Here is a 25,108-nt window from a genome sequence, read left to right as displayed (position 1 = left end):
AACGTTCGTTGAAATGATGAATTCGAGAAAAACACCAGATCACTGAAATATATAGTCAACATCTGAAGCAGATCCTAAAACTATTGAATAACACTCATTTTAGTTTTAGGACAACTTCAAGAAAATCCAGTGTTGACTATATATTCATAACCACAGAAATTACGACCTCAGTTGGCTAACAGTGGTTATGGGAGACGCAGCCCAGGGCAGAACGACCAGATTCAGACGGCAGTGATGTTTGTATACAGCGATAAAACACTTGGGTGGGTTAGTGTGCGCGCATGTGTGTGTGTGTGTGTGTGTGTGTTAGAAATCTGTACAACACCATGACAAAGGTTTAAACTCCTTTACATCATTGCTAATCTAGAAAGTATAAAAGGTTTTAAACGTCAGTCTTTTTAAAAGTTTGTATAAAAAAGTTCCCAAAATGTACAAAACAGCGAGTATCAAAGGCGTGTTCTCCGAATGAAGGCGCTGCTGTGGAGACGCTCCACCCACCAGTCCAAATCCCTGATCGTTCACTCATTTACAGAGCGTCTGTGTTTCCATGCGGCCAGAGGACCAAAGAAATTAAAAAGTGCTTCGCTTCAAGTATGTAAACACAACTGTAAAAAAACGAGGGATTCTCTGGAGCGTTTGGCACGCAGAACCAGCGCAGCGGGAAATAATGTAGGAGAAATCAAACGAGCGACAGAAACTGGACGATTGTTCTTCGCCTCTTCATTCCCTGATCGCTCGTCAGCATCTGCGGAAAACACCAATCAGGAAATCAAATCACGCAAGGACGAATATATTGAGCAAATCACGACCGACGAACACATCGTCATGAACTTTCACCGATATTCTATTACATCAGCTGATACATACAGCATATTCAAAGCTACATTTAATACATTGCAGATAGCATCTGTGCAACCTTATTTTCAACGTAAAATGTGGTTATATTCTCCACCTTATTGTTAAATACAATTCTGCATATATAATATATATATAAACATTTTATTTAATAATATGGGATAATATTTTGTGATGAAAATAAAATAAATTTTATAATATTATTATTAAATAAAATTGTGCGTATATAATATATATGTATGCACAATAATATACATGCACAATTTTATTTAACAACTTGGTGGAATATAGCTTCCTTTTGCGATAAAAAAATTATAAAATTATTATTAAATAAAGTTGTGATTATATATTATATATGTACAAATTTTTTTAATAATGAGGGGAGAAATATTATTAAATAAAACTGTGCGTATATTATATTTCATTTACTACAATGGGAGAATATAGCTACATTTTCCAATGAAAATAATTAAAAATATATATTTATATTAAATAAAAGTGTGCATATATTTATTTAATAATAAGAGGGAGAATAATATAAACACACACTTTTATTTTATATATATATATATATATATATATATATATATATGCACAATTTTATTCATGGGATTATTATTTAATATGGGAGAATATAGCTACATTTTACGATGAAAATAAAGATAAAATGTTACAAAACTATTATTAAAAACATTGTGCATATATATTATATATGCATGATTTTAATAATAAGGGGAGAATATTATTTAATAAAATTGTGCGTACATAATATATATGCACAATTTTATTTAACAAAATATGGAAGAATATAGCTTCAATTTGCGATGAAAAAATAATCAAATTATAATTAAATAAAATTGTGCTTATATATTATATACACAATTTTATTTAATAATGTTCTCCCCTTATTATTACAATTCTGCATATATAATATATACAGACAATTTTTTAATAATAAGGCGAAGAATATTATTAAATAAAATTGTGCGTATATAATATATTTGCACAATTTTATATAATAATATGGGAGAATATAGCTACATTTTGCAATGAAAATACAATTGTACAGTATTAATATTAAATAGAATTGTGCTTATATATTATATATACAAAATGTTATTATTAATGACAGAATATTATTAAGTATGATTTTACATAAATAATTAAATTTTATTTAATTATATGGGAGAATATAGCTTCATTTTACGATGAAAATAAAGATAAAATGTTATAAAACTATTATTAAAAACATTGTGCATATATATATATATATATTTATAAATATATATATATATTATATATGCACAATTTTTTAATATTAAGGGGGAGAATATTGTTAAATAAAATTGTGCGTATATAATACTTACGCACAATTTTATTTAACAATATGGTGGAATATAGCTTCATTTTGCGATAAAAAAATTATAAAAATTAAAATTAAATAAAATTGTGATTATATATTATATACATACATTTTTTTAATAATGAGGGGAGAAATATTATTAAATAAAACTGTGCGTATATAATATATTTGCACAATTTTATTTAATACAATGGGAGAATATAGCTACATTTTGCATTGAAGATAAAAAAGTATAATATTAATATTAAATAGAATTGTGCATATGTATTATAGACACAAAATTTGATTAATAATAAGGGGGAGAATATAGCTACATTACGATGAAAATAAAAATGGTATAAAATTACCATTAAATAAAATTGTGCATATATACTATATATTGGCTATTAGAGCGCAAATCACAGCGTCACTCACTCAGATTCAGACGAGTCGTTGTCGAGTGTTTTCATTGGTCCGCTCACCGACGCCCCGTTCACATGACTCCTCCTCACTCCGCACCCCCTTCTGTCCTCATTGGAGGAGGGGCCTCGTGAGGAGGCGGAGTCTCCTGACAACTGGTTGTGAATGCGGTTGATGGCGTTTCTTTCGGCGATCGGCGACAGCTGCTTCTTCTTCAGGATTCCTGCAGAGTCACGCAGCATTACACACCTCATCAGTAACTAGTGGACAGAAGTACAGAACATTTCTGCAGTTCAGACCTTTGTGTGGTTGTGTGTGTGGCAGACTGGGCAGCAGCAGCAGCAGGTTCTCCGTCCCAGGATTCTCTGCTTTGTCCACAGTCTCATCTGTGGCTCCGGTCTCACTCTCACACACACCTGACGGACACACACACACACATTAAACACACACTAACACACTCCCGCTCAGTCAGCGCAGTCAGTGCGGTCGTACCGTGAGGTTTGCCGGAGCCGCTGGTTGCCAGATTCTCCCAGCATTCCTCCTGAAAGGCTCCCTCTTCTTCTTCACTGTCGGAGGAGTGTGTGGATGCATACGAGCCGCTCTGATCGTCCTCCAGCTCCGAGAGATCACTGTCCGAGTCTGAGTCTTGATCTACAGTCAAACATTAGTCAATAAAGCAGAGTTTTCATCCAATGAGAAGCACAAGAGAAGAAAACCTGCACAGATATCTCTGCACTGTTGGTGTTTGTTGCTGCGCCTCAGAAGACCAAGACCAAAAGGAATGAATTAGTAGTGTTCACAGGGTTTTTGAACCACGGACCGGACCATTTTCTTGGATCAGCAAAAAAGGGAGGAGACAAACGACAGGTCACCTGACTAAGGTGTTTCGAAAACCACAGGTCACCTGACTAAGGTGATTCGAAAACACACAGGTCATGTGACTAAGGTGTTTCGAAAACCACAGGTCATGTGACTAAGGTGATTCGAAAACACACAGGTCATGTGACTAAGGTGATTCGAAACACACAGGTCACGTGACTAAGGTGAGTCAAAACACACAGGTCACGTGACTAAGGTGAGTCAAAACACACAGGTCACGTGACTAAGGTGAGTCAAAACACACAGGTCACGAGACTAAGGTGAGTCAAAACACACAGATCACGTGACTAAGGTGATTCGAAACACACAGGTCACGTGACTAAGGTGAGTCAAAACACACAGGTCACGTGATTAAGGTGATTCAAAACACACAGGTCACGTGACTAAGGTGAGTCAAAACACACAGGTCACGTGATTAAGGTGATTTGAAACACACAGGTCACGTGACTAAGGTGAGTCAAAACACACAGGTCACGTGATTAAGGTGATTCGAAACACACAGGTCACGTGACTAAGGTGAGTCAAAACACACAGGTCACGTGACTAAGGTGAGTCAAAACACACAGGTCAGGTGACTAAGGTGATTCGAAACACACTGGTCATGTGACTAAGGTGATTCGAAACACACAGGTCACGTGACTAAGGTAAGTCAAAACACACAGGTCACGTGAATAAGGTGAGTCAAAACACACAGGTCACATGACTAAGGTGAGTCAAAACACACAGGTCATGTGACTAAGGTGATTCGAAAACACACAGGTCATGTGACTAAGGTGATTCGAAACACACAGGTCAGGTGACTAAGGTGAGTCAAAACACAGGTCATGTGACTAAGGTGATTCGAAACACACAGGTCATGTGACTAAGGTGATTCGAAACACACAGGTCATGTGACTAAGGTGAGTCAAAACACAGGTCAGGTGACTAAGGTGAGTCAAAACACACAGGTCAGGTGACTAAGGTGAGTCAAAACACACAGGTCAGGTGACTAAGGTGAGTCAAAACACACAGGTCACGTGACTAAGGTGAGTCAAAACACACAGGTCACGTGACTAAGGTGAGTCAAAACACACAGGTCACGTGACTAAGGTGAGTCAAAACACACAGGTCACGTGACTAAGGTGAGTCAAAACACACAGGTCACGTGACTAAGGTGAGTCAAAACACACAGGTCACGTGACTAAGGTGAGTCAAAACACACAGGTCACGTGACTAAGGTGAGTCAAAACACACAGGTCACGTGACTAAGGTGAGTCAAAACACACAGGTCACGTGACTAAGGTGAGTCAAAACACACAGATCATGTGACTAAGGTGATTCGAAAACACACAGGTCATGTGACTAAGGTGATTCGAAACACACAGGTCAGGTGACTAAGGTGAGTCAAAACACACAGGTCAGGTGACTAAGGTGAGTCAAAACACACAGGTCACGTGATTAAGGTGATTCAAAACACAGGTCACGTGACTAAGGTGAGTCAAAACACACAGGTCACGTGACTAAGGTGAGTCAAAACACACAGGTCACGTGATTAAGGTGAGTCAAAACACACAGGTCACGTGACTAAGGTGAGTCAAAACACACAGGTCACGTGATTAAGGTGATTCGAAACACACTGGTCATGTGACTAAGGTGATTCGAAACACACAGGTCACGTGACTAAGGTGAGTCAAAACACACAGGTCACGTGACTAAGGTGAGTCAAAACACACAGGTCACGTGACTAAGGTGAGTCAAAACACACAGGTCACGTGACTAAGGTGAGTCAAAACACACAGGTCACGTGACTAAGGTGAGTCAAAACACACAGGTCACGTGACTAAGGTGAGTCAAAACACACAGATCATGTGACTAAGGTGATTCGAAAACACACAGGTCATGTGACTAAGGTGATTCGAAACACACAGGTCAGGTGACTAAGGTGAGTCAAAACACACAGGTCACGTGATTAAGGTGATTCAAAACACAGGTCATGTGACTAAGGTGAGTCAAAACACACAGGTCACGTGACTAAGGTGAGTCAAAACACACAGGTCACGTGATTAAGGTGAGTCAAAACACACAGGTCACGTGATTAAGGTGATTCAAAACACACAGGTCACGTGATTAAGGTGATTCGAAACACACAGGTCACGTGACTAAGGTGAGTCAAAACACACAGATCACGTGATTAAGGTGATTCGAAACACAGGTCACGTGACTAAGGGGAGTCAAAACACACAGGTCACGTGACTAAGGTGATTCGAAACACACAGGTCACGTGACTAAGGGGAGTCAAAACACACTGGTCATGTGACTAAGGTGATTCGAAACACACAGGTCACGTGACTAAGGTGATTCGAAACACACAGGTCACGTGACTAAGGTGAGTCAAAACACACAGGTCACGTGACTAAGGTGATTCGAAACACACAGGTCACGTGACTAAGGTGAGTCAAAACACACAGGTCACGTGATTAAGGTGATTCGAAACACACTGGTCATGTGACTAAGGTAGGTCAAAACACACAGATCACGTGATTAAGGTGATTTGAAACACACAGGTCATGTGACTAAAGCTATTTAAAGCATTGATCATTTCGTAAGCGTTTCGAGAAGCGTATCATTGGACTGACAGGGTCAGAATATAACTCTGTCTCATATAGCCTAATGGACCGTGCGTGTGCACATAGTTACAGTGCTGCTAATGGCTTTTCGGTTTAAATCCCGACTTGTACAAATACGCTGAAATGATGATTTGATGTATATATGTATATAATAATGTTACTGATTTATGGTGTAGTCTAAATAGGTCTAGATACGCCTTCAATATAGCATCATTTTTGTTACACTGTAAAACAATAGCTATTTTTACAGTACTGTGACGGTTGGGTTTAGGGTTGGGGTAGACGTTAATAAATTTATTGAATAATATAAATACTTCCTGTTAACTTCCGGCCACAACCGTATCTGGTCTAGCAACAACAGTGTTTTATGACTGAAACAAGACATATTTATTCACAAAGGGTTCATTCGGATGTCAGACCAATGTTAAAACACGTACAGCTGCATCACCGTGGGTTCAAACCCATGATCTCCACATGCTAGTCAGGAACTCTCACCGCTTCACTAAATCACTTGAAGCTTCAACTCTCCTCAGTGGGGTTCAATAGCTCAATTTACTGAACTGTTTCTTTGCTGACGCTGTTCCAGAGCAATACATAAAAATGACCACTCGGTGTCACTGTAGAGTGGGCTTACAAACGTTTCGAAGCTTCGACACATCTGCCTCGACTGTTTCAGTGTTTCATGAAGCGTCGCTTTGCCCACCACTGACTCCAGACATCAGTGTTTCTGTCTGGACTGGACTGTTTCTCCTTTAATAACCTTAGAAAACCTTTAGGAGCCTCATGATGCTGATCATTTAATCTGGTGTTTTCTTGACGGCATCACTACCTAGTCGAAGTCGACTCGACTGTAATCACATTTAAATGAGGTGTGAAAGTGCAGAGTGTGTGTTGTGAGGGTTGAGTTAAGAGAATATACAGTCTGTACAGTGTGTGTGTGTGTGTGTGTGTGTGCGTGTGTGTGTGTGTGTTTGTGTTTTTACCATCCATCTGCTCTTTGTCTTTGAACAGTGTGTTGTGTTCACTCAGACTCAGGTGGCTGCTGTTCATGTCGTCTCCTCTGAAATAACACACACACACACACACACACACACACACACGCACGCACACACACACACACGCACACACACACACACACTTATCTTCAGTCCTTCTGTCAGTGTGTTCTGTAATTCACTTTTATACATTACACACAATGATATGAGTGTGTGTAAGAATGAGTGTGTGTGTTTGAAAAGGTGTGTGTCTTTATAAGTATGTAAGTGTGTGTATGTTAATATGTGTGTCTCTATAAGTGTGTGCGTGAGAGCGAGAGAGAGAGAGTGCATGTGTCAGAGTGTGTGAGAGTTTCTATAAGTGCATGTATGTGTCTGTGAGTGTATGGGAATGTGTGTGTGTGTGACTTTGTGTCTCTATAAGTGTGTGCGTGTGTGTGTGAGTGAGTGAGAGAAATTGTGTGTGGGAGAATGTGTGTGTCTTTAAAAGCATATGAGTGTGTCTCTATAAGTGTGTGTGTGTAGGAGTGTGTGTCTGTAATCGTATGTGAATATGTGTGTGTGTGAATGTGTGTCTCTATAAATGTGTGTGTGTGTAGGAGTGTGTGTCTGTAATCGTATGTGAATATGTGTGTGTGTGAATGTGTGTCTCTATAAATGTGTGTGTGCAAGAGTGCGTCTCTATAAGTGTGTCAGTGTATGCGAATGTGTTTGTGTGTGTATGTGTGAAAGTGTGTGTGTGTGTACCGCAGGCTGAAGGGCATGTAGTTCTGGTGTGTTTTGCTGCTCTGTGTGCCGTTCAGAGACACACTGGACTCAGTGAAGGGCAGATGATACAGACCACCGTCCACATAATCACTGCTGCAGACGAACGCCTGACACACAACAACAACAACACAACACATCATTCACATCTGTGTGTGTTTGTGTGTGTGTGTACAACAACACAATAATAAATAACAGATACAGTAGTGTGCCGTTGTGTGTTAGCATGCGCGAGACTCACAGAGGGTTTGGATTTGATCATGTGATCTGGCCGTTTCCCGCTGCAGCAGTAGCGCATGGCATCTCGAGCTTCCTGATTAAACACCACGCGGAGGAAGAAGATAAACACACCCTGAAACACACACACACACACACACACACACACACACACACACACACACACACACACACACACACACACACACACACACACACACACACACACACACACACACACACACACACACACACACATTAGGACCTGCAGGCCAACACCAGGGTAGTTGCTAAGGTGTTCTGAGTCAGTGGTACCAGTCCGTGGATCGGGCTGCACAAGAAATCCTGAATTATTTCTGTTTTCTTTCTTCTCTGAGTCTGAAAGATCGTTTATTTTGAAAGATGAGTGTATTCACTCGGTTACATCTCACTCACATGAGCGCCAAAATTAACCCAAAAGCAGCAAGATGAGCAAGAAACAGAACAGAAACAGGGGAAAAGGCCCAGTGAAGGACCCCCGAACTGCCAATAAATGGATCCACAACCCATTAGTCAACACATCAGGTGAATCCAGCATGACTGTGTGGGATCATCACCTGCTGGAGAGCCCAAATGATGGCGGCCGTCACATATCGTGTCTTCTCCATGTGCAAGTTCTCTACTTCCAATGGAGGTGCGCAGCTTGGGAATGTTGGGAATAGGGGCACTTTCATTTTGAGGGGGCACTTCCTGTCCAAGAGGAAAACGGGCAGATGCTCAAGCCCCCAACAACCCCCTCTGCACTGTGACCTCACAGCAAGAAGGTCGCTGGTTCAAGCCTCGGCTGGGTCAGTGTGTGTTTCTGTGTGGAGTTTGCATGTTCTCCCCGTGTTGGTGTGGGTTTCCTCCGGGTGCTCCGGTTTCCCCCACAGTCCAAACACATGCGCTATAGGGGAACTGATCAACTAAACTGGCCGTAGTGTATGAGTGTGTGTGTGAATGAGAGTGTATGGGTGTTTCCTAGTACTGGGTTGCAGCTGGAAGGGCATCCGCTGTGTGAAAACATATGCTGGAATAGTTGGCGGTTCATTCCGCAGTGGCAACCCCTGATGAATAAAGGGACTAAGCTGAATGAATTTAATGAAATTATCATATTTATATGCAAGTTACACTCTAAAAATGTTTGGTTGTTGTAACCCAAATGCTGGGTCAGATATGGACAAACATAACTATTGGTTTAAAAGGAGTCAAAAATTGACCCAACATTTGATTAATCCATTGTAATGCAAATATATCAAGCGATGAGATTTAGGTGCAATCTAGAAAAAGCTGGGTTGTTTCAACCCAGTGCTGGACAAACTCGACTGTCTTTAAAACGGTTAAAGGTTAAAAAAACATTTGCTTTGTCCATATTTGACTCAGTGTTGGGTTACAACAGCCCAGCGTGGTTTAGGGTGACGTCTGTTTATCAATTTAATGCTAAAATATGATTTACAACACTTACAACACAAGAGCGATGACGTTTAGGGGCAGTCTAGAAAACTCAACACTGGGTCAAATATGGACAAGCTGGGTTAAAAAGTGTCATTTAAATTGAATTGAAAAACCTAATCCAACATTTGCTTTGTCCATTTGTCTTCAGCTAAATGTAATATATCTGATATTAATGTGTGGACTGAAAATACTATTGTTTATCTTTTTGTTCATGTGGATTTAACAGGGCGGCACGGTGGCTCAGTGGTCAGCACTGTGGCCTCACAGCAAGAAGGTCGCTGGTTTGAGTTCCGGCTGGGTCAGTTGGTGTTTCTGTGTTGAGTTTGCATGTTCTCCCCGTGTTGGTGTGGGTTTCCTCCTGGTGCTCTGGTTTCCCCCACAGTCCAAACACATGCGCTATGGGTGTGTATGGATGTTTCCTAGTACTGGGTTTTGGCTGGAAGGGCATCCGCTGTATAACACATATGCTGGAATAGTTGTCGGTTCATTCCGCTGTGGCGACCCCTGATGAATAAAGGGACTAAGCCGAAAATAATATAAACGAATGGATAATTACTGGAGACAAACTCAGATCCCCCAAACACTGCAATGCTTTGTAATTTCCTCCATCGCCGAAGTGCTCTTCCAATTCACAGTTCACATCTTGCCAAGTACAGATAAGGCTCTCAGATGTTTACTTGCTCCGCCTCTTTAGTTGAGGACGCATCTATAGGTGACTTCTGCACACTTGTGAAGCACAGGTATCCCAGAATGCACTGCAGCCCAACCAGCGAAAGCTAATGGTGGAGGAGAAAACCGGCTTGCCGACTCTGACCTCCAGGCTGTCAGCGGGAGCTTCGTCATCACCTCCCCGCCGAGAGCACCTTTAATCGGCCAGTCTATCTCAGATATACCGCTGGATCTCATCTCTCCATTGTAGTTAAACATGATATTTAATCCATCTTGTGTATATATAACGGACAGTTTTTGGTTGTTTATATCTCAGGTGGATTATTTTGTCACATTTTATAATCGTCTTTATTTAACATGTTGTACGCTGTTTGTCTTTGTTCGCCAAACTGTTTAACGTTATCTTTATTTCCTATTGTTTACGCCGTATACTTGTATAATGTTCATTGTAGTTTATTAAATCTGATAAAGACACGAGTCTGTGCGTAATAACCCATTTCACTCCACATTTATGGTTATGTTTATATTTTCTCAAATCAAAAATATTCATAATATCAATATAACATTAATTATAAGGTCGTATTTTATATAATTAAAACATTTTAATGCTAACATACAGTGAAACCGATGAATCCATGCTGAGGTAAGTGACGTTATAAAGTACGCTGCCGTTCCATTTGAAGAATACCTGACTTGTGTCCACGGGAGTCGTTCTTCCAAGTGCGAACATGGCAAGTCTGAACTTCCAAGGATGCAAGACCGAACTTTGCCTACTTGGTATTGAGAAACAGCCATTATATTGTGGTTGCGAAGCAAGTGTTAGACTGGATTTACAGCAAACCACATCACTCTCTCTCGTTTACTCACAGGAGGTTTTTCACTACATGCCAAACTTGTGTTTAAGGTTAATTAATTGAACTTGTTTGCCTGATGAATGCAACTGAGGTGGATTTCGCACTTTCACAGGCCACATGTCACACATTCTACATCATTTGTACCGCATGCTGATGATTTGGTGTTCTGAGTGGTTTTTGAGCAACTGGTAGTGGTTGCTATGACATGGATTTATGGTTGCTAAGCAGCTTCAAGCTTTTTTTCATCTGGTACCTGAACGCAGCTGAATCCTGCAAACAAATAGTGGAACAGAATGATGTCACTGTTGACCGACAGCAGCGCCAGGAGACACGTCACCGTCACCAGGAACAACACCGTACACGCCGCCCGCAGACCTGCCCTGCACACACACACACACACGATTTAACAAACACACACCATAAACTCAAAGGCTAGGATGATAAATCTATTGTGCTTCATGGATTGATTCTTCAGTTGCTGAATGCATAGCCAATCGCTCTGGAATCAATTGCTGGGCATAGTTTTTACAGCAGATGGCGCTCTAGACTAGTCTGTAACATTTTATAAACGATTCATTGAAATTAAGGGTGGCACAGTGGCTCAGTGGTTAGCACTGTCGTCTCACAGCAAGAAGATCGCTGGTTTGAGCCTCGGCTGGGTCGGTTAGCGTTTCTGTGTGGAGTTTGCATGTTCTCCCCGTGTTAGTTTCCTCCGGGTGCTCCGGTTTCCCCCACAGTCCAAACACATGCGCTATAGGGGAACTGATCAACTACACTGGCCGTAGTGTATGAGTGTGTGTGTATGAATGAGTGTGTATGGGTGTTTCCCAGTACTGGGTTGCAGCTGGAAAGGGCATCCGCTGTGTAACACACATGCTGGAATAGTTGGCGGTTCATTCCGCTGTGGCGACCCCTGATAAATAAAGGACTAAGCTGAAGGAAAATGAGTGAATGAATAACTGAAATTAAATCAAGGGCTGTGGTCAAAATTGCCCCCTATACACTTAATAGTGTACTAAACACCCATAACCCACCATGCGAGTTCAAGCACACCATATGAATTTCCACATCTGGCCACAAGAGGGCATCTACAGCGCCAGCCTATTGGTATGCAGTTTAAAAATAAAATACTATTAAATTACAGTGACGTTTACATTACACATGAGTTTCATTACTGATAGACAACTCCATAAGTGTTAATAGTCACAGTGTCTGAGCGAGGAGTGTAAAACCGAATCCGTCTGAGGGACTTATCAACTAGCCAAACACAAACCAAATGTGTTTGAGGTCACCTCACTCATGTCACTCACTCCTTTAAGGGGACTATGTGAGTGGCCTGCTGTAGGGAGTAGTGAATGAGGGTATAGAGGGCGATTTCAGATACAGCAAACATCACGATCAGTATTCAGCTAAAGCTGCGATCCTCATGCACATGCTGCAAACAGTAGTACATCTCCTCCGTGGTGAGTTACTCTATGGATTAATGTAAACAGCACTTGTCATTCGCTTAAACGTTTTCGTTAAATCCTTAACTAGCGTTTGTAAAGCACACAGCGCCATCTGCTGGCAAAAACTAAACTCAGAATCTATTCAAGAGACATTTTCAGTGCATTCAGAAAATCTCAGAGCTATTTCTGGATTCCCAGTGCGTGTGTGTGTTCCCCCAGTCCTGATAAGCACAGAGTTGTGTGTTGAGTGTGAACGGGACTCACGCCGGCACGTCTCTCTTCTCGCAGCTCTTCTGTCGGAGTGAACACGACGCTCTCGATGCCATGATGTACAGGAACACGTTCATCTGAGAGAGAAACACACACACATTGACACACACACACACACTCTCCTCCAGAAGTGTGCAGACTAACGATGACTCGATAGCCTAACTTTGCATTTAATACAACACTAGAATGTAATAGCATGATATCGATACTAAATCAACACCACAGGCGACAAACAAGCAGCCTTAAAAGTAGAATTTTCTAGTCAAGTATTTTAAAAATGATTATAAAAACATTTCAAAACATATATTAATGCCTGTGTGTCTGAAGAACTATTCAGTGGATCATTTTTGATGGCAGGTTGTCGCCACCTACTGGTTAAACAATGTAATACGCAAATCACGATCATTTATAAATTACGTTGTGTGTTTGAATTGAGATCCTGATATTTTAATAATAATTGTGCAGCTTCGTTACACACCTATTTGAGCATAGTAGCATAATAAGTCGTCATTGTTAGATCAGCTCACCTACATAATGAAAGTTGCTTTATTATAAAGTCTTATTCTAGCAGTCAAGAAAATGCTCGTGATTTACAGCAACGCTTGCATACAGGTACATAAAGTCAGTTCAATCATCTTCATCATCTGTTGCATATTCAAAATAACACCACTTTCACTTCTACTAATTTACTTATAGAGTTTCAACTGTTTAAGAGCAGCAGATAATAACTCGTCTTCTAGTTGATGATGTGTAAAAGTGTCAGAAGGTGGATTTCTCTGCTGAATCATCTGTTGATCTGCATTAATCATCACTAATACTGCAGAAGACCTACTGGAACCCACATGAGCCAAGATTCTCACAGAAATCAGTCAAGTCTGGTAAAGGAGAAATCATGGTTTGGGGTTCCATTCAGTATGGGGGCGTGCGAGAGATCTGCAGAGTGGATGATCAACATCAACAGCCTGAGGTATCAAGACATTTGTGCTGCCCATTACATTACAAACCACAGGAGAGGGACAATTCTCCAGCAGGATAGCGCTCCTTCTCATACTTCAGCCTCCACATCAAAGCTCCTAAAAGCAAAGAAGGTCAAGCTGCTCCAGGATTGGCCAGCCCAGTCACCAGACATGAACATTATTGAGCACGTCTGGGGTAAGATGAAGGAGGAGGCGTTGAAGATGAACACAAAGACTCTTGATGAACTCTGGGAGTCCTGCAAGAAGGCTTTCTTCACCATTCCAGATGACTTTATTAATCAGTGATTTGAGTCATGTCAGAGATGTATGGATGCAGTCCTCCAAGCTCATGATGGAGTCAGACACAATATTCATTCTGTTTCCACTGCAGCATGAGCACATATTCTATACTGGACATTATTGAAGGTTCAGTGAGCAGACTTTAGTCTAAGCAGAGTCAGACCTTACTGTCCTAATCAAATCAGTCAACATCAAGACATGATCAGATTATATTGTGCTCAAATAAGCCTCATCTAGAGGCCTTTACCTTTCATATAAGACACTTCTGATACCAGATCATCAACTAGAAGTCCAGTTATTATCTGTGTTCCTTGGATAGACCACAAGACTTTTGTCAGGTAGTGTTCATGCTTTCAGCACTGCCGCCTACAGGTCAACATTGGAACTGAAATGTGTGAAATATCTACTGGTATCCTGAGTGCAGACTGAGGTAAATACTCACGGACACCACAAACGCGATGGGTCCCGCAAAGCTCCAGATGAGGGTGTCGTAGAGCGAGAGCCAGCAGAAGTCCGGGTTCCCGTAACCCTCTGGATCCAGTCCCACCGCCAGCCCTGTGATAAAGGCTGGGACCCCCCAGCCAATCAGGTAGTAGAACCGCATGGGGCCGTAGTTGATGTCGCGCAGCTCGCTCAGCATCCGGTACACATGCAGACCCTCCAGGAAGAGCCAGGAGAACACGCAGAGCCAGAAGAAGTGCAGCAGGATGGCCATCAGCGTACACACGAACTGCAGGAAGACACACACACATGAGCTGTGTTTACATTCACAGGTGTGAATTAGATGTATGCACAAGACTGGAATATCACATTAAACATATAGAGAATGAGGCAGCGTGTACATATATCCACAGAGAACATCAGCTCCTGCTCAGCGTGCACAGACGTCACTGAGAGAAGTGGAGGTTGCTGCACTGTTGGGAATATAGGTGTATGAACACAGCACACACACATGCTGGCGCTACATTAGAGTGTGTTACCGGGTTGTCGGCCTGACTGATGCCCAGGATGAAGACGAGGAGAGCGATGAGGAGCGCCGAGGAGCCGTTTTTGGCGATGCTGGTCTTGTTGCTGTTCGCGGCGCGCAGGCAGGAGAGGAAGACGATGGTGAGGAGGAGGAAGAACAGCGTCGCTCCCACCGAACTCCATGTCACCAGCTTCACCGGCAGGATCTCTCCGTTCTCCAGGACACACAGAAGAAAACATCCATTAACACTACTGATGATCATGAGTGGTGCAGTATAGGGCAACACTTCACTTGAAGAGGCCTCATTAAACCTTTATAATCATGACATAACATACAATGAGAGGGAATAAGATTATATGCATGCTTATGACACCTGTTATTAAGTCTCATGTTGCTCAGTTTAGAGATTTTAAATGCTAAGATGACATTGTATATGATGACAACATGACATAAACGAATGCGTCACAAGCCTTTTTGTGTCTTCGTTATGACACCTTGACATTAGCAAGACAACATAACCTGTTCTAAACATGAAGCCATTATGAATATGTGTGGATTAGAACAGCATCATTAATATTGGACTTCAGCTACAGAGCTACAAACTGAATCTGTCATTAAAATGTCCTCAAATATTAATAACGCTCTTATAAAATGATTTGACAGAGTTCATTCATTCATTCAGTTTCTACCGCTTTTCCGGGGCCAGGTAGCGGAGTGCAGCAGTTTCAGGAGAGAACCTCAGCCTTTCCTCTCCCCAGACACTTCTTTCAGCTCCTCTGGGGGGGATCCTGAGGGATTCCCAGGCCAGCCTTAAGACATGGTCCCTCAAGCGTGTCCTGGGTCTTCCCCAGGCCTCCTCCCGGTGAGACATGCCTGGAACACCTCCCTAGGTAGGTATCCAGGAGGCATCTGAAACAGATGCCCGAGCCACCTCAGCTGACTTCTCTCGATGTGGAGGAGCAGCGGCTCTACTCCGAGCTATTCCCGGGTGTCAGAGCTCCTCACCCTATCTATGTGTCCTGCCTCCCTGCAGAGGAAACTCATTTCGTCCGCTTGTATCCGAGATCTTGTCCTTTCAGTCATGACCCAAAGCTCATGACCATAGGTGAGAGTATGAGCATAGATTGACCAGTAAATTGAGAGCTTTGCCTCAAGGCTCAGCTCCTTATTTACCACAACGTACCGGTACATCGACCGCATTACTGCTGCCGAAAGAACGTGTCTGGTGCAGAAACTGGTGCAAGTACCAGTTAAAGTGTCAGAGAGTGTGTTTTCTACAGGTGGTTTGTTAAGCCCACTCACCTGTGTTAGCCCACTCACACTCAGAATTAATAATGTTTTGGGGTTGTCATGTGGTGAGGTGGGAGAGACGAGGGGGTTCTTGGTTTGTTCACAGGGGTTCAGGTGATCTCTGAAGAGATGAGGAGGGTTTTAGTTGTGGTTTGAAGGATACCAGTGAGTCTGCAGTGTGTGTGGGAATGGGAAGATCATTCCACCAGTGAGGAACAGTGAACGAAAAGGTTCTGGAAAGTGACTTACAGCCTCTCAGCAATAGTACCACAAAGTGGCACTCACTCCCCGACTGGAGTCTCCTGGAGTGGGTGTAGACCTCACTAGGGTGTTCCCCCTGGTTGCTACATAGTTGCTATGATATTAGTAAACTCTCTCAGGTATTAAAAGGGAAGCTCTATGAGACATTGGCTGGTTTGTGTTTCTCTAGAGTTGTCAGGCAGCTCTGAATCTCTGAGGGCAGCATGAGGGATTTACACCCCCTGGTCATGAGCAGGTTGAGTTAGACTATGTTGAGTTGTGTATGTTTATGTTGATGTTGAGTTGTGTGTTACCTCTCTGCGGGAGATGTCCATGAGCACAGCGAAGCTCGTCATGTGGTAACACTGGCAGCTGATGTGTGTGCTGTTCCTGAAGACCACCTCACAGCCCTTAGAGGACCAGCCGCCCGGACCAGCCGCCCTGGACACACACATGCACACACATGCATAGGCACATGCACACAAACACATACACACACACACACACACACACACCGGGGTGATTTTAGTGATTCTTTTATTGGGTTCACACCAGACACAAAGCATTTCATCACTAGCTCTAGTTTACTCACAGGCTGTTTTTCCCCTCACACACATTTCTGTTTGAGCTCAATTTGTCTGAGTTAAATTCTAAGATCGATCCCACAGTGTGATCAGCTGAATGAGTCTATTTTCATTCACAACCATTGCCGAATGATCTGATGTACTGCAACTGGAACTGTCGAATGCAACATGTGAGCGAAAACCGAAAGAAAAGTTCAACGTTATACAATAATAAAAGTTGCTGTTAGCTAACTTGTGCTATAAAACTAGCTTGCTAACAAGTTTTGTTAACATTGGTAACTGTTTTATTGTTAATATTTCGTCAATACTAATTTTTGTAATGTGAATCGATAACTTATTTTTAAAAATAAAGCATTTGTTTAATTTCGCAACTTTCATTCATTTTCTAGAACAAAACATCGCTGAATTAGGAAAAAACAGTTTTAAGATGACAAAACGTGTAGTTGCTAGGGAGTTCTTAATAAATCGCAGGCTGTCGTTAGCGTGCCTGAGTAGTTACTATGGCGATGCTAAAAATTTGCTAGGGTGGTCACAATAATATGTGAACAATTGGTAGAATTTTCTAAGTGAAAATGGTGGCATTGCTAAAGATGTTGTTAGGGTGTTCTCAGCAGTGGTGTGGTCCTTGCTATACGCACGTATACTCAGTATGCCTACTTTTTTCCACGAGCTATTTGGGTATTACCACTTCTGAGGATCATACCCTTGGTATACTGGTGAATATACTCCATATCTGAGTGACATCAGAGTCTAACATCATGTGATGTATCAAATTAAAAATGATTTCTTATTATAACTTATATAATGATAGTGAAATTAAAGATGAGATTATATATATCATTAATATTAATGATAGTGTAAATTATCCTTTACGTTTTAATATGTTTATATTTATGCCGTTATGAATTTAAAAAGTGGCAGTTTTATTTAATACATGGATAAAAATGTACTTGAGTATAGGCTAGTATTTATATATAAGGTAACTGATGTTTAGTATGTATATATATGTGTATAGAAAGCTAATGAATCAAAGAAACATTGACATTCGTCGTTTCTTTGCCTACTTTTAAAATTTGGATTGGGTGGGTAATAGTACCCCACCTTTTTTTAGGACTACACCTCTAGTTCTCAGTATCTCTGAGCCACCTGCTAGTGGTTTCTTGTCTTTGGTGTTTAGAATACTTTAGAAGTTTTAAATATTTGTTAAGTCAAACCTGCTGCTTTAGAGCAGGGGTGGGCAAACTCAGTCCTGGAGGGCCGGTGTCCTGCACAGTTTAGCTCCACTCTAATCAAACACACCTGTTTTAGATTTCTAGTGATCTTGATGACACTGATTAGCTTGATCAGGTGTGTTTGATTAGAGTCGGAGCTAAACTGTGCAGGACACCGGCTCTCCAGGACCGAGTTTGCCCACACTTGCTTTAGAGTGTTGCTAAGTGGTTGCTGAGGTGTTGTTTGTGATTCTAGGTTGCTGTTAAGGTGTCTGTCAGGGCCGTAGCGGACATTTTAAAAGTGGGGGGGACGGCTGTATGAGATCATACGTTCATATAATTATTAAGCACCTGTTACTAAATGGTCTGTCTCTAAAAGTGAGGGGGATGCATCCCCCCGTCCCCCCTGGTTGCTACACCCCTGTGTCTGTGTACTTATTAAGGTGTTTCTAAGATGCTTCAAAGTTGCTAGGGTGTTCAGAATTAAAGTTTTGGTAGTTTGCACAGAGTCAAAAGTAGAGTATTGCTAAGTTAATTCCTATTGCTAAGTGTCAAGCGCATGTGTATGCTCCGGTGCAGCCTTCGTGCGGTCGCATAGCCCTCGTCGTGGCCAACGCTGATGCGCACCTCTAAAAACGTGTAACTACACATCACAACAACATGCTCAAGCTCTGTGATTGGTTGGTTTGGTACCGGTGATGAGTGTGGGTGGTGCTGAGAGCCGCGAGCCCGTCAGAGCGAGTGTTTACAAGTGTGGAGTCCCGTGAAGGAGCTCCAGATGGAAACCTTATGATTATAGTTAATGCACGTCCGCCAGTTCCCGCCTAAAAATGAGCGAGTTTGAAGGAAGCGTTCAGAAAAAACAAAACACCAGTGAAGAAACTCGACACAGAGGAACAGAAACACCTGCTGCCAGCTAGTGTTCAGGAGAGGTACTGCAGAGCGACACACACAGCATGCAGAAGTGTATGTGCATGACTACACGCAAGGCAGCAGCCGTGGGTCACGCCGATCACTCAACACAGAAGTCTAAATCTGCCTTAAGTGGTTACTCGTTTGCTCTACTCAATCCTTGGGTAGTTTTTCCTGTGGTTGCTAGGGTGTTGCTAGGGTATTCTGAGTGGTTCTCAAGCATGCAGTGATCTTGTCTAATGAAGACTGCGGTGTTGATCAGGAGTTTAAGGCTTGTACTCACACTATTGAGTGGTTCCAGAACACACAGATGGGTTTAGAGCGCTCCTCGGTGGTCACCAGCCGGAACTGCACTGTGATTGGTTTATCCAGAGTGTGCTGCAGCAGCTCCTCGTTATCATGAACAGTTATGCTGACCACAGGAGTGTTGATGACGGGCCGCTTGGGGACCCTGAACACACAGAGAGAGAGAGAGAGAGAGAGAGAGAGAGAGAGAGAGAGAGAGAGAGAGAGAGAGTTAGATCAGTAGTGTACAATATACCATCACAGTATCCGCGTGATGTGATTTAGTGTTTGACAGATGCGTTCACAGATATAAATGTGTGTGTGTGGGTCTCTGTATCATTATTGTTGGTTTCCAGCTCTCCATTGTGTCAGATGTGAAATGTTGTTGTGCTGATTGTAAAAGGCCTCAGTCCTCCATCAGTCCGTCATCACAGTGCTTCAGTATTATTATTCCCTCCAGAACTGTCTTGAGCATCTGTCTGCGCTCCCGTCTCACTCCTCCAGAAGCCACCGCGTTCATTGCATTTGGTCTTCTGAGGCGCAGCTCATTTATTAGAGGAGAACAAACACACAGTGGAGAATCCCACAGGTGCAGCACACTCCTCTTCTCTCAGTGATATCTGTGCAGGGTTGTCTTCCCTGTGACTGAATGTAGACGTTGCTTTATGCAATATTACAGTTTTGCACATAAATCTACTCCTCATCTTGACGTGCGCACAGCGAGTGTATGGGTGTGTATGTGTGTGTATGTGTGTGTTCTCACCTGAGGCTCCTCTTGTCGGTGTCGTATCTCTCCGGCAGCAGCGCCGCTAGCGTGTGGAAAATGATGATGCTAGCGATGGCGTCCTGCTGCCGCTCGTCCGGGTGACGCCTCTTCCGATTGGCCGTGTGGTTTCTGCCGGGCTCTGTGATTGGCTCACTGTGGTGCCGATGACCTTTGCCCTCGGGGGCGGGGCTGAAGACGGAGTCTGGCAGAGTGACAGCGGTCTCCAGGTCTTGTGGGCGTGGCCCGCGCAGAGACTGATAGCGTGGCAGCTTCGCCCCCGCGAAATTCATCTTCTCCAGACGGTCAATGGAGATCACTGGAGGAGCAGACCATACACAAAATACAGATTAACCCTTGTGTGCTGCTCAGACTGACTCCCCTTTGGTGATGTTGGTGCTGTTTTTCCCCTATTGACTTCCATTATAATCACAATTATTGACTGCAAAGCCATGACAGCGCTATAATCACACACTCTAGACTGCTGCTGGATTTCCCTGCTGGGATCAGGATGTAAAATCTGTCATTTATACTGTTGATCATCATCAGTGTGCAGCATTAACCCTTTAGACCGGCCTGTGCTGAAGAGTTTCTGAGTTCAGTGGAGTAAAGCAGCAGATTATAGTGTGTGTATGCAGAAATACATGTGTGTGTGTGTGTGTGTGTGTTCTGACCGATGCTGGGCGTGACGATGGTGAAGGGGTTGAGGTATGTCCTCCTCATGTTCTGTGCGAGTGTGTGTGTGTACTCCTCGAACTGGCGCAGCAGTGTGTCGGTGCCGCTCTCCGTCTGCTGGATGGTCTGCCAGTGCCCGCGTGTCTCCGCCCTCAGGATGGCACTGCCCACGTGCATCAGGTGCTGCGGCCAATCACACGACAGGATTCACACACTTTATTTCACACGCTGCATTAAAAATAGCAGCTAAATACAGGAGCAAAACACTGAGTCTATATAAATAACATCAAAACTATCAGCACATATTCAATACCACAATTTCAGCACAATTCATAACATTTGAAAAGCGGAAAAACACCAGTGTTGAAGCCTAACAAATCTATTCTCATTTACATGAATTGCCTGAATGATGTAATTATAGTACATATTAGTCTTTTGGGCTTGACTATATATACACACACACACAACAGTTCTGTCTGATATTTTCATTTCCTCCTATTTCTCAAAATTTCTTTTCTTCTTTAAATTAAAAAAATAGATAAAAGTACAAAAGAAAAAGAGTTGTATTTAACAGAGTCTGGTGTGTACCTCGTTGAAGAGCACGTCCTGTGTGGCGGTGAGATTGAAGCCCTGCTGCTGGCTCTCGTGTCGCAGTATTGCGCGTAGCAGGTGAAATGCGATCTTCACATCGCTGCCGTAAAACTCCTTCGTGTTCTTCGTGGCGTTAAACAGCAGCGCCGCCGTCTGCTGAACGTTAGCAGAGTCCATCAGAGATGCGTTTCGCACCAAACGCTCCGACTGCGGACAGAAAAACACAGCTGAGAATGTAGCGGCGGTGGCGCAGTACCAGCAGTGGCCAGCGGTGGCGCTCTCACCAGTGTCTTCAGTTTGCTGAAGCTCACAGACGTGCAGTTGAAGAGATTCGCCGACAACCAGCCCTTGTGTTCATCACAGTGACGGATCGCAGTTCCTGCAAAACACAAACGCCAGAGTTCATATCGCTAGCGAAAATAACGGCGAAGATTTTTTGCTAGTGACATCATGTTACTTTTTCATCTTGACAGGTCGTCAAGCTAGTAATATAAATGAAAACATTGAATATGAGAGATGTGTTCATCTAGTAATGCTCTAATTCATCTAGTAATGTTCATTCTAGTAATATTCATTTTGTTGCTGACAAAAATATAAAAACTTAAACATTAATGTTTGTTATAATCAACTGCATTGCGCCGTTCATTCATTAAATTAGCTAAATAAATATTTAACAGAATGATTTACGCTTCAATAGTGTTTTCGTTTTTAGCTGTGGAGTTACGCACCGAAAGATCCTTTAGGACAGGCGACGGCGGCCGGTAAACCGAACTTGGTCCGCGGCCACCAGATTCCGGCTTCGATAGCTTGAGGACAGCTGTCGTAGATCACTGAATCACAAAAACACACGTCAAACAGAGGCATTCTGGGAAAAACAGAGGAAAGTCTGATGAACGAGAGTCTGACCTTCACAGCCGCTGGAAGAGACCTCAGCGAAGGGGTTATCACAGCGGTCACACTGACGCCCGATAACACCCGGCTTACACTGACACTGACCCATGGCACGATCACACACACGCGACAGAGAACCCACCGCGTAACAATCACACAACACACACGCGTCGCTCGACGGCGGACGGAAGTGATTGTCCTGATGGAGAAAACACACACTCAGAGACACTACTGAAGCAATCACAATACGAGTAACTACACTATTTTTTTTCATAAAAAACAAACCAAACAAAAAACTATTATTTATTAAAAATATTAATCACGTTTAATCGCAAAATAAACGTTTGTTTTGACATAATTTAAGTGTGCGTACTGTGTGTATTTATTACTTATATATAAATACACACATCCGTGCATACATGACAAAACGTTTATCTATATCTAGTTTTAAAATAGATGTGGACGGTGCTGTGGCGCAGTGGGTAGCGCGGTCACCTCACAGCAAGAAGGTCGCTGGTTCGAGCCTTGACTGGGTCAGTTGGTGTTTCTGTGTGGAGTTTGCATGTTCTCCCCGTGTTGGTGTGGGTTTCCTCCGGGTGCTTCGGTTTCCCCCACAGTCCAAACACATGCGCTATAGGGGAATTGGGTAGGCTAAATTGTCCGTAGTGTATGTGTGTGAATAAGAGTGTATGGGTGTTTCCCAGTGATGGGTCACAGCTGGAAGGGAATCCGCTGTGTAAAACATATGCTGGATAAGTTGGCGGTTCATTCCCCTGTGGTGACCCCTGATAAATAAAGAGACTAAGCTGAAAAGAAACTGAGTGAATGAATGAATTAAATAGGTGTGTATGTGATGCATATTTCATAAAAATGTAAACATCTATGTGACAAAACTGTTTCGTGTAGTTTTGCTTCTATGTGTGTGTGCGTTCATCACATATATACATAATAAATATATTTAATACGCACTAATATTTAATAATTTAAAAAACGTATACTAACATGCACATTTAAAAACAGCATATGCTGTTTAGCAATGGCCGATATCTTACGACTTCGTTTTCATGATCAAGATTTTGTACGATTTTTGAATAAGCTGAGATTGAAGACGTTATACAGCGACGGAGTCGTTTTATTAGGATATTTCTGCCTGTTTCTTTTTTCGAATTTGAATGATCACAAAACTGAATTAAAATGAACAGAAAGCGCCACATAAACGTTTCTAAAGACAGCTGGCTCCTGATTTTTCATCATCATATAATTGAACGTATTTTGAACCAGTTCGCAGTTAATCGTTACATGTAGATAAAATATATAACCATTAATAAACAGATAAAATTGTCCACATGTTTTTAATTAGACTTTTATGACTTCATATTCAAGCGTTTTTCAGGTTACCTTGCAGCGACAGGCTCCATTGGTTTTGTTACAGTCTGCGTCGAATCCTTTAGCGGTGTCACAGTTACATGGACCACACGACTTTTCGCCCCACCAGCCACGCGGACACGGCAAATCTGTCCTGGCACACACACACAAACACTTATGTCAGTACAGCATCATCACATCTGCGCACAAAACGAAACAATCCATACTTTTTTTCGCAGTACTGGCCGAAATAGTTGCTAGGACAACTGCAGGTGTATCCGTGGGCGGAGCTTGACCTCCTGCTGCATGCTGATTGATGCTCGCAGGGGTTCAGCGCGCAGGCGTCAGTACAGCTGTTGCCATAGTAACCTGTTCAAAACAACACGATATGCGCGTAAATCAGGCTTTCCCAGATTATTGTACGTTACTTTATGTTTAAACACAATTATTCTAAAGTAATACGGTTATAATATTGCAATAAATAAACCAGTTTTTTAAATTTAATAGATTTTTACATTCTAATATAAGAGATGTCGAGTGAAGTGCTTTTATATTTAAAATAAACCCATTTGTAGTTCAACTACTACTATATAAAATACAATAAAATAGCAAAAAATGCATCAAGATTGCGTAAACATTAATAAAAATAAGAACATCGCAATACCGGTGTGGCATCTGCAGGTATGCGCGTCCCAGTCGTCTCTGCAGTCGCTGTGAGCCGGACATGGGTTCGATCCGCAGGTGTTCGGCAGACTGCAGCCTGACTCCACGTTCAGCAAACGAGCCTGAGGCATGCTGGGAAACACAGGAGTCGAGGAGTCGCCGCCAATACGCAAGCCCTGCGGAGAAAGCGAAAGTGAAACTCTAATGTGCTGTGTCACTGCTTCTGGATGTGGAATAAAAGTGGGCGGGGCTTGCTTTTGCCTCTGTGGATTTGATTGGATAGTTGTGGTTTTGCTATTAGTGGATTTGCTATTAGTGGAGACTCCGCCCTCACGCCAGTAAACACCAATCAGAGAAGAGATGTTGTTGACAAAGAAGGTGATTTAAATTCAAGCTTATTAAATATGAATTTACATTCAAAATGAAATGTATGTATTGCTGAAAACTGTGTGTGTGTATGTGTGTGTGTGTGTGTGTGTGTGTGTGTAATAATGACCTGAATGCATCCTCTGAATCCACCAATCACATGATTCCTGCTGTCAGAGACGCCGCCGACGCTTAGAGTCTTCAGTTTTACACCCTTCAGCTTCGAGTCCAGCTCCATAGAGGACTGCACACCACAC

The 25,108-nt window shown here is 42.4% G+C and overlaps 1 protein-coding gene across 1 annotated transcript in view; it reads right to left on the bottom strand.

Moving 5' to 3' along the window:
• Window positions 1–2,628: 2,628 nt before the first annotated feature.
• celsr2 (cadherin, EGF LAG seven-pass G-type receptor 2) overlaps window positions 2,629–25,108 on the bottom strand; it is a 61,531-nt gene continuing 39,051 nt past the window's right edge. Inside the window, 22 exon segments of the mRNA XM_056448181.1 lie at window positions 2,629–2,840; window positions 2,917–3,033; window positions 3,110–3,268; window positions 7,086–7,162; window positions 7,845–7,972; window positions 8,104–8,214; window positions 11,328–11,454; window positions 12,787–12,869; window positions 14,491–14,778; window positions 15,029–15,229; window positions 16,860–16,986; window positions 19,536–19,703; window positions 20,301–20,619; window positions 20,975–21,158; window positions 21,564–21,773; window positions 21,851–21,945; window positions 22,295–22,396; window positions 22,473–22,656; window positions 23,856–23,976; window positions 24,050–24,191; window positions 24,487–24,661; window positions 24,982–25,095. Coding sequence (XP_056304156.1) covers window positions 2,629–2,840; window positions 2,917–3,033; window positions 3,110–3,268; window positions 7,086–7,162; window positions 7,845–7,972; window positions 8,104–8,214; window positions 11,328–11,454; window positions 12,787–12,869; window positions 14,491–14,778; window positions 15,029–15,229; window positions 16,860–16,986; window positions 19,536–19,703; window positions 20,301–20,619; window positions 20,975–21,158; window positions 21,564–21,773; window positions 21,851–21,945; window positions 22,295–22,396; window positions 22,473–22,656; window positions 23,856–23,976; window positions 24,050–24,191; window positions 24,487–24,661; window positions 24,982–25,095 — 3,444 coding nt within the window.

The sequence above is a fragment of the Danio aesculapii genome, chromosome 22 (assembly GCF_903798145.1).
Source record: "Danio aesculapii chromosome 22, fDanAes4.1, whole genome shotgun sequence".
NCBI lineage: Eukaryota > Metazoa > Chordata > Actinopteri > Cypriniformes > Danionidae > Danio > Danio aesculapii.
Note: the sequence above shows the minus strand (reverse complement) of the source record. Positions and strands in the feature narration are given on the sequence as shown.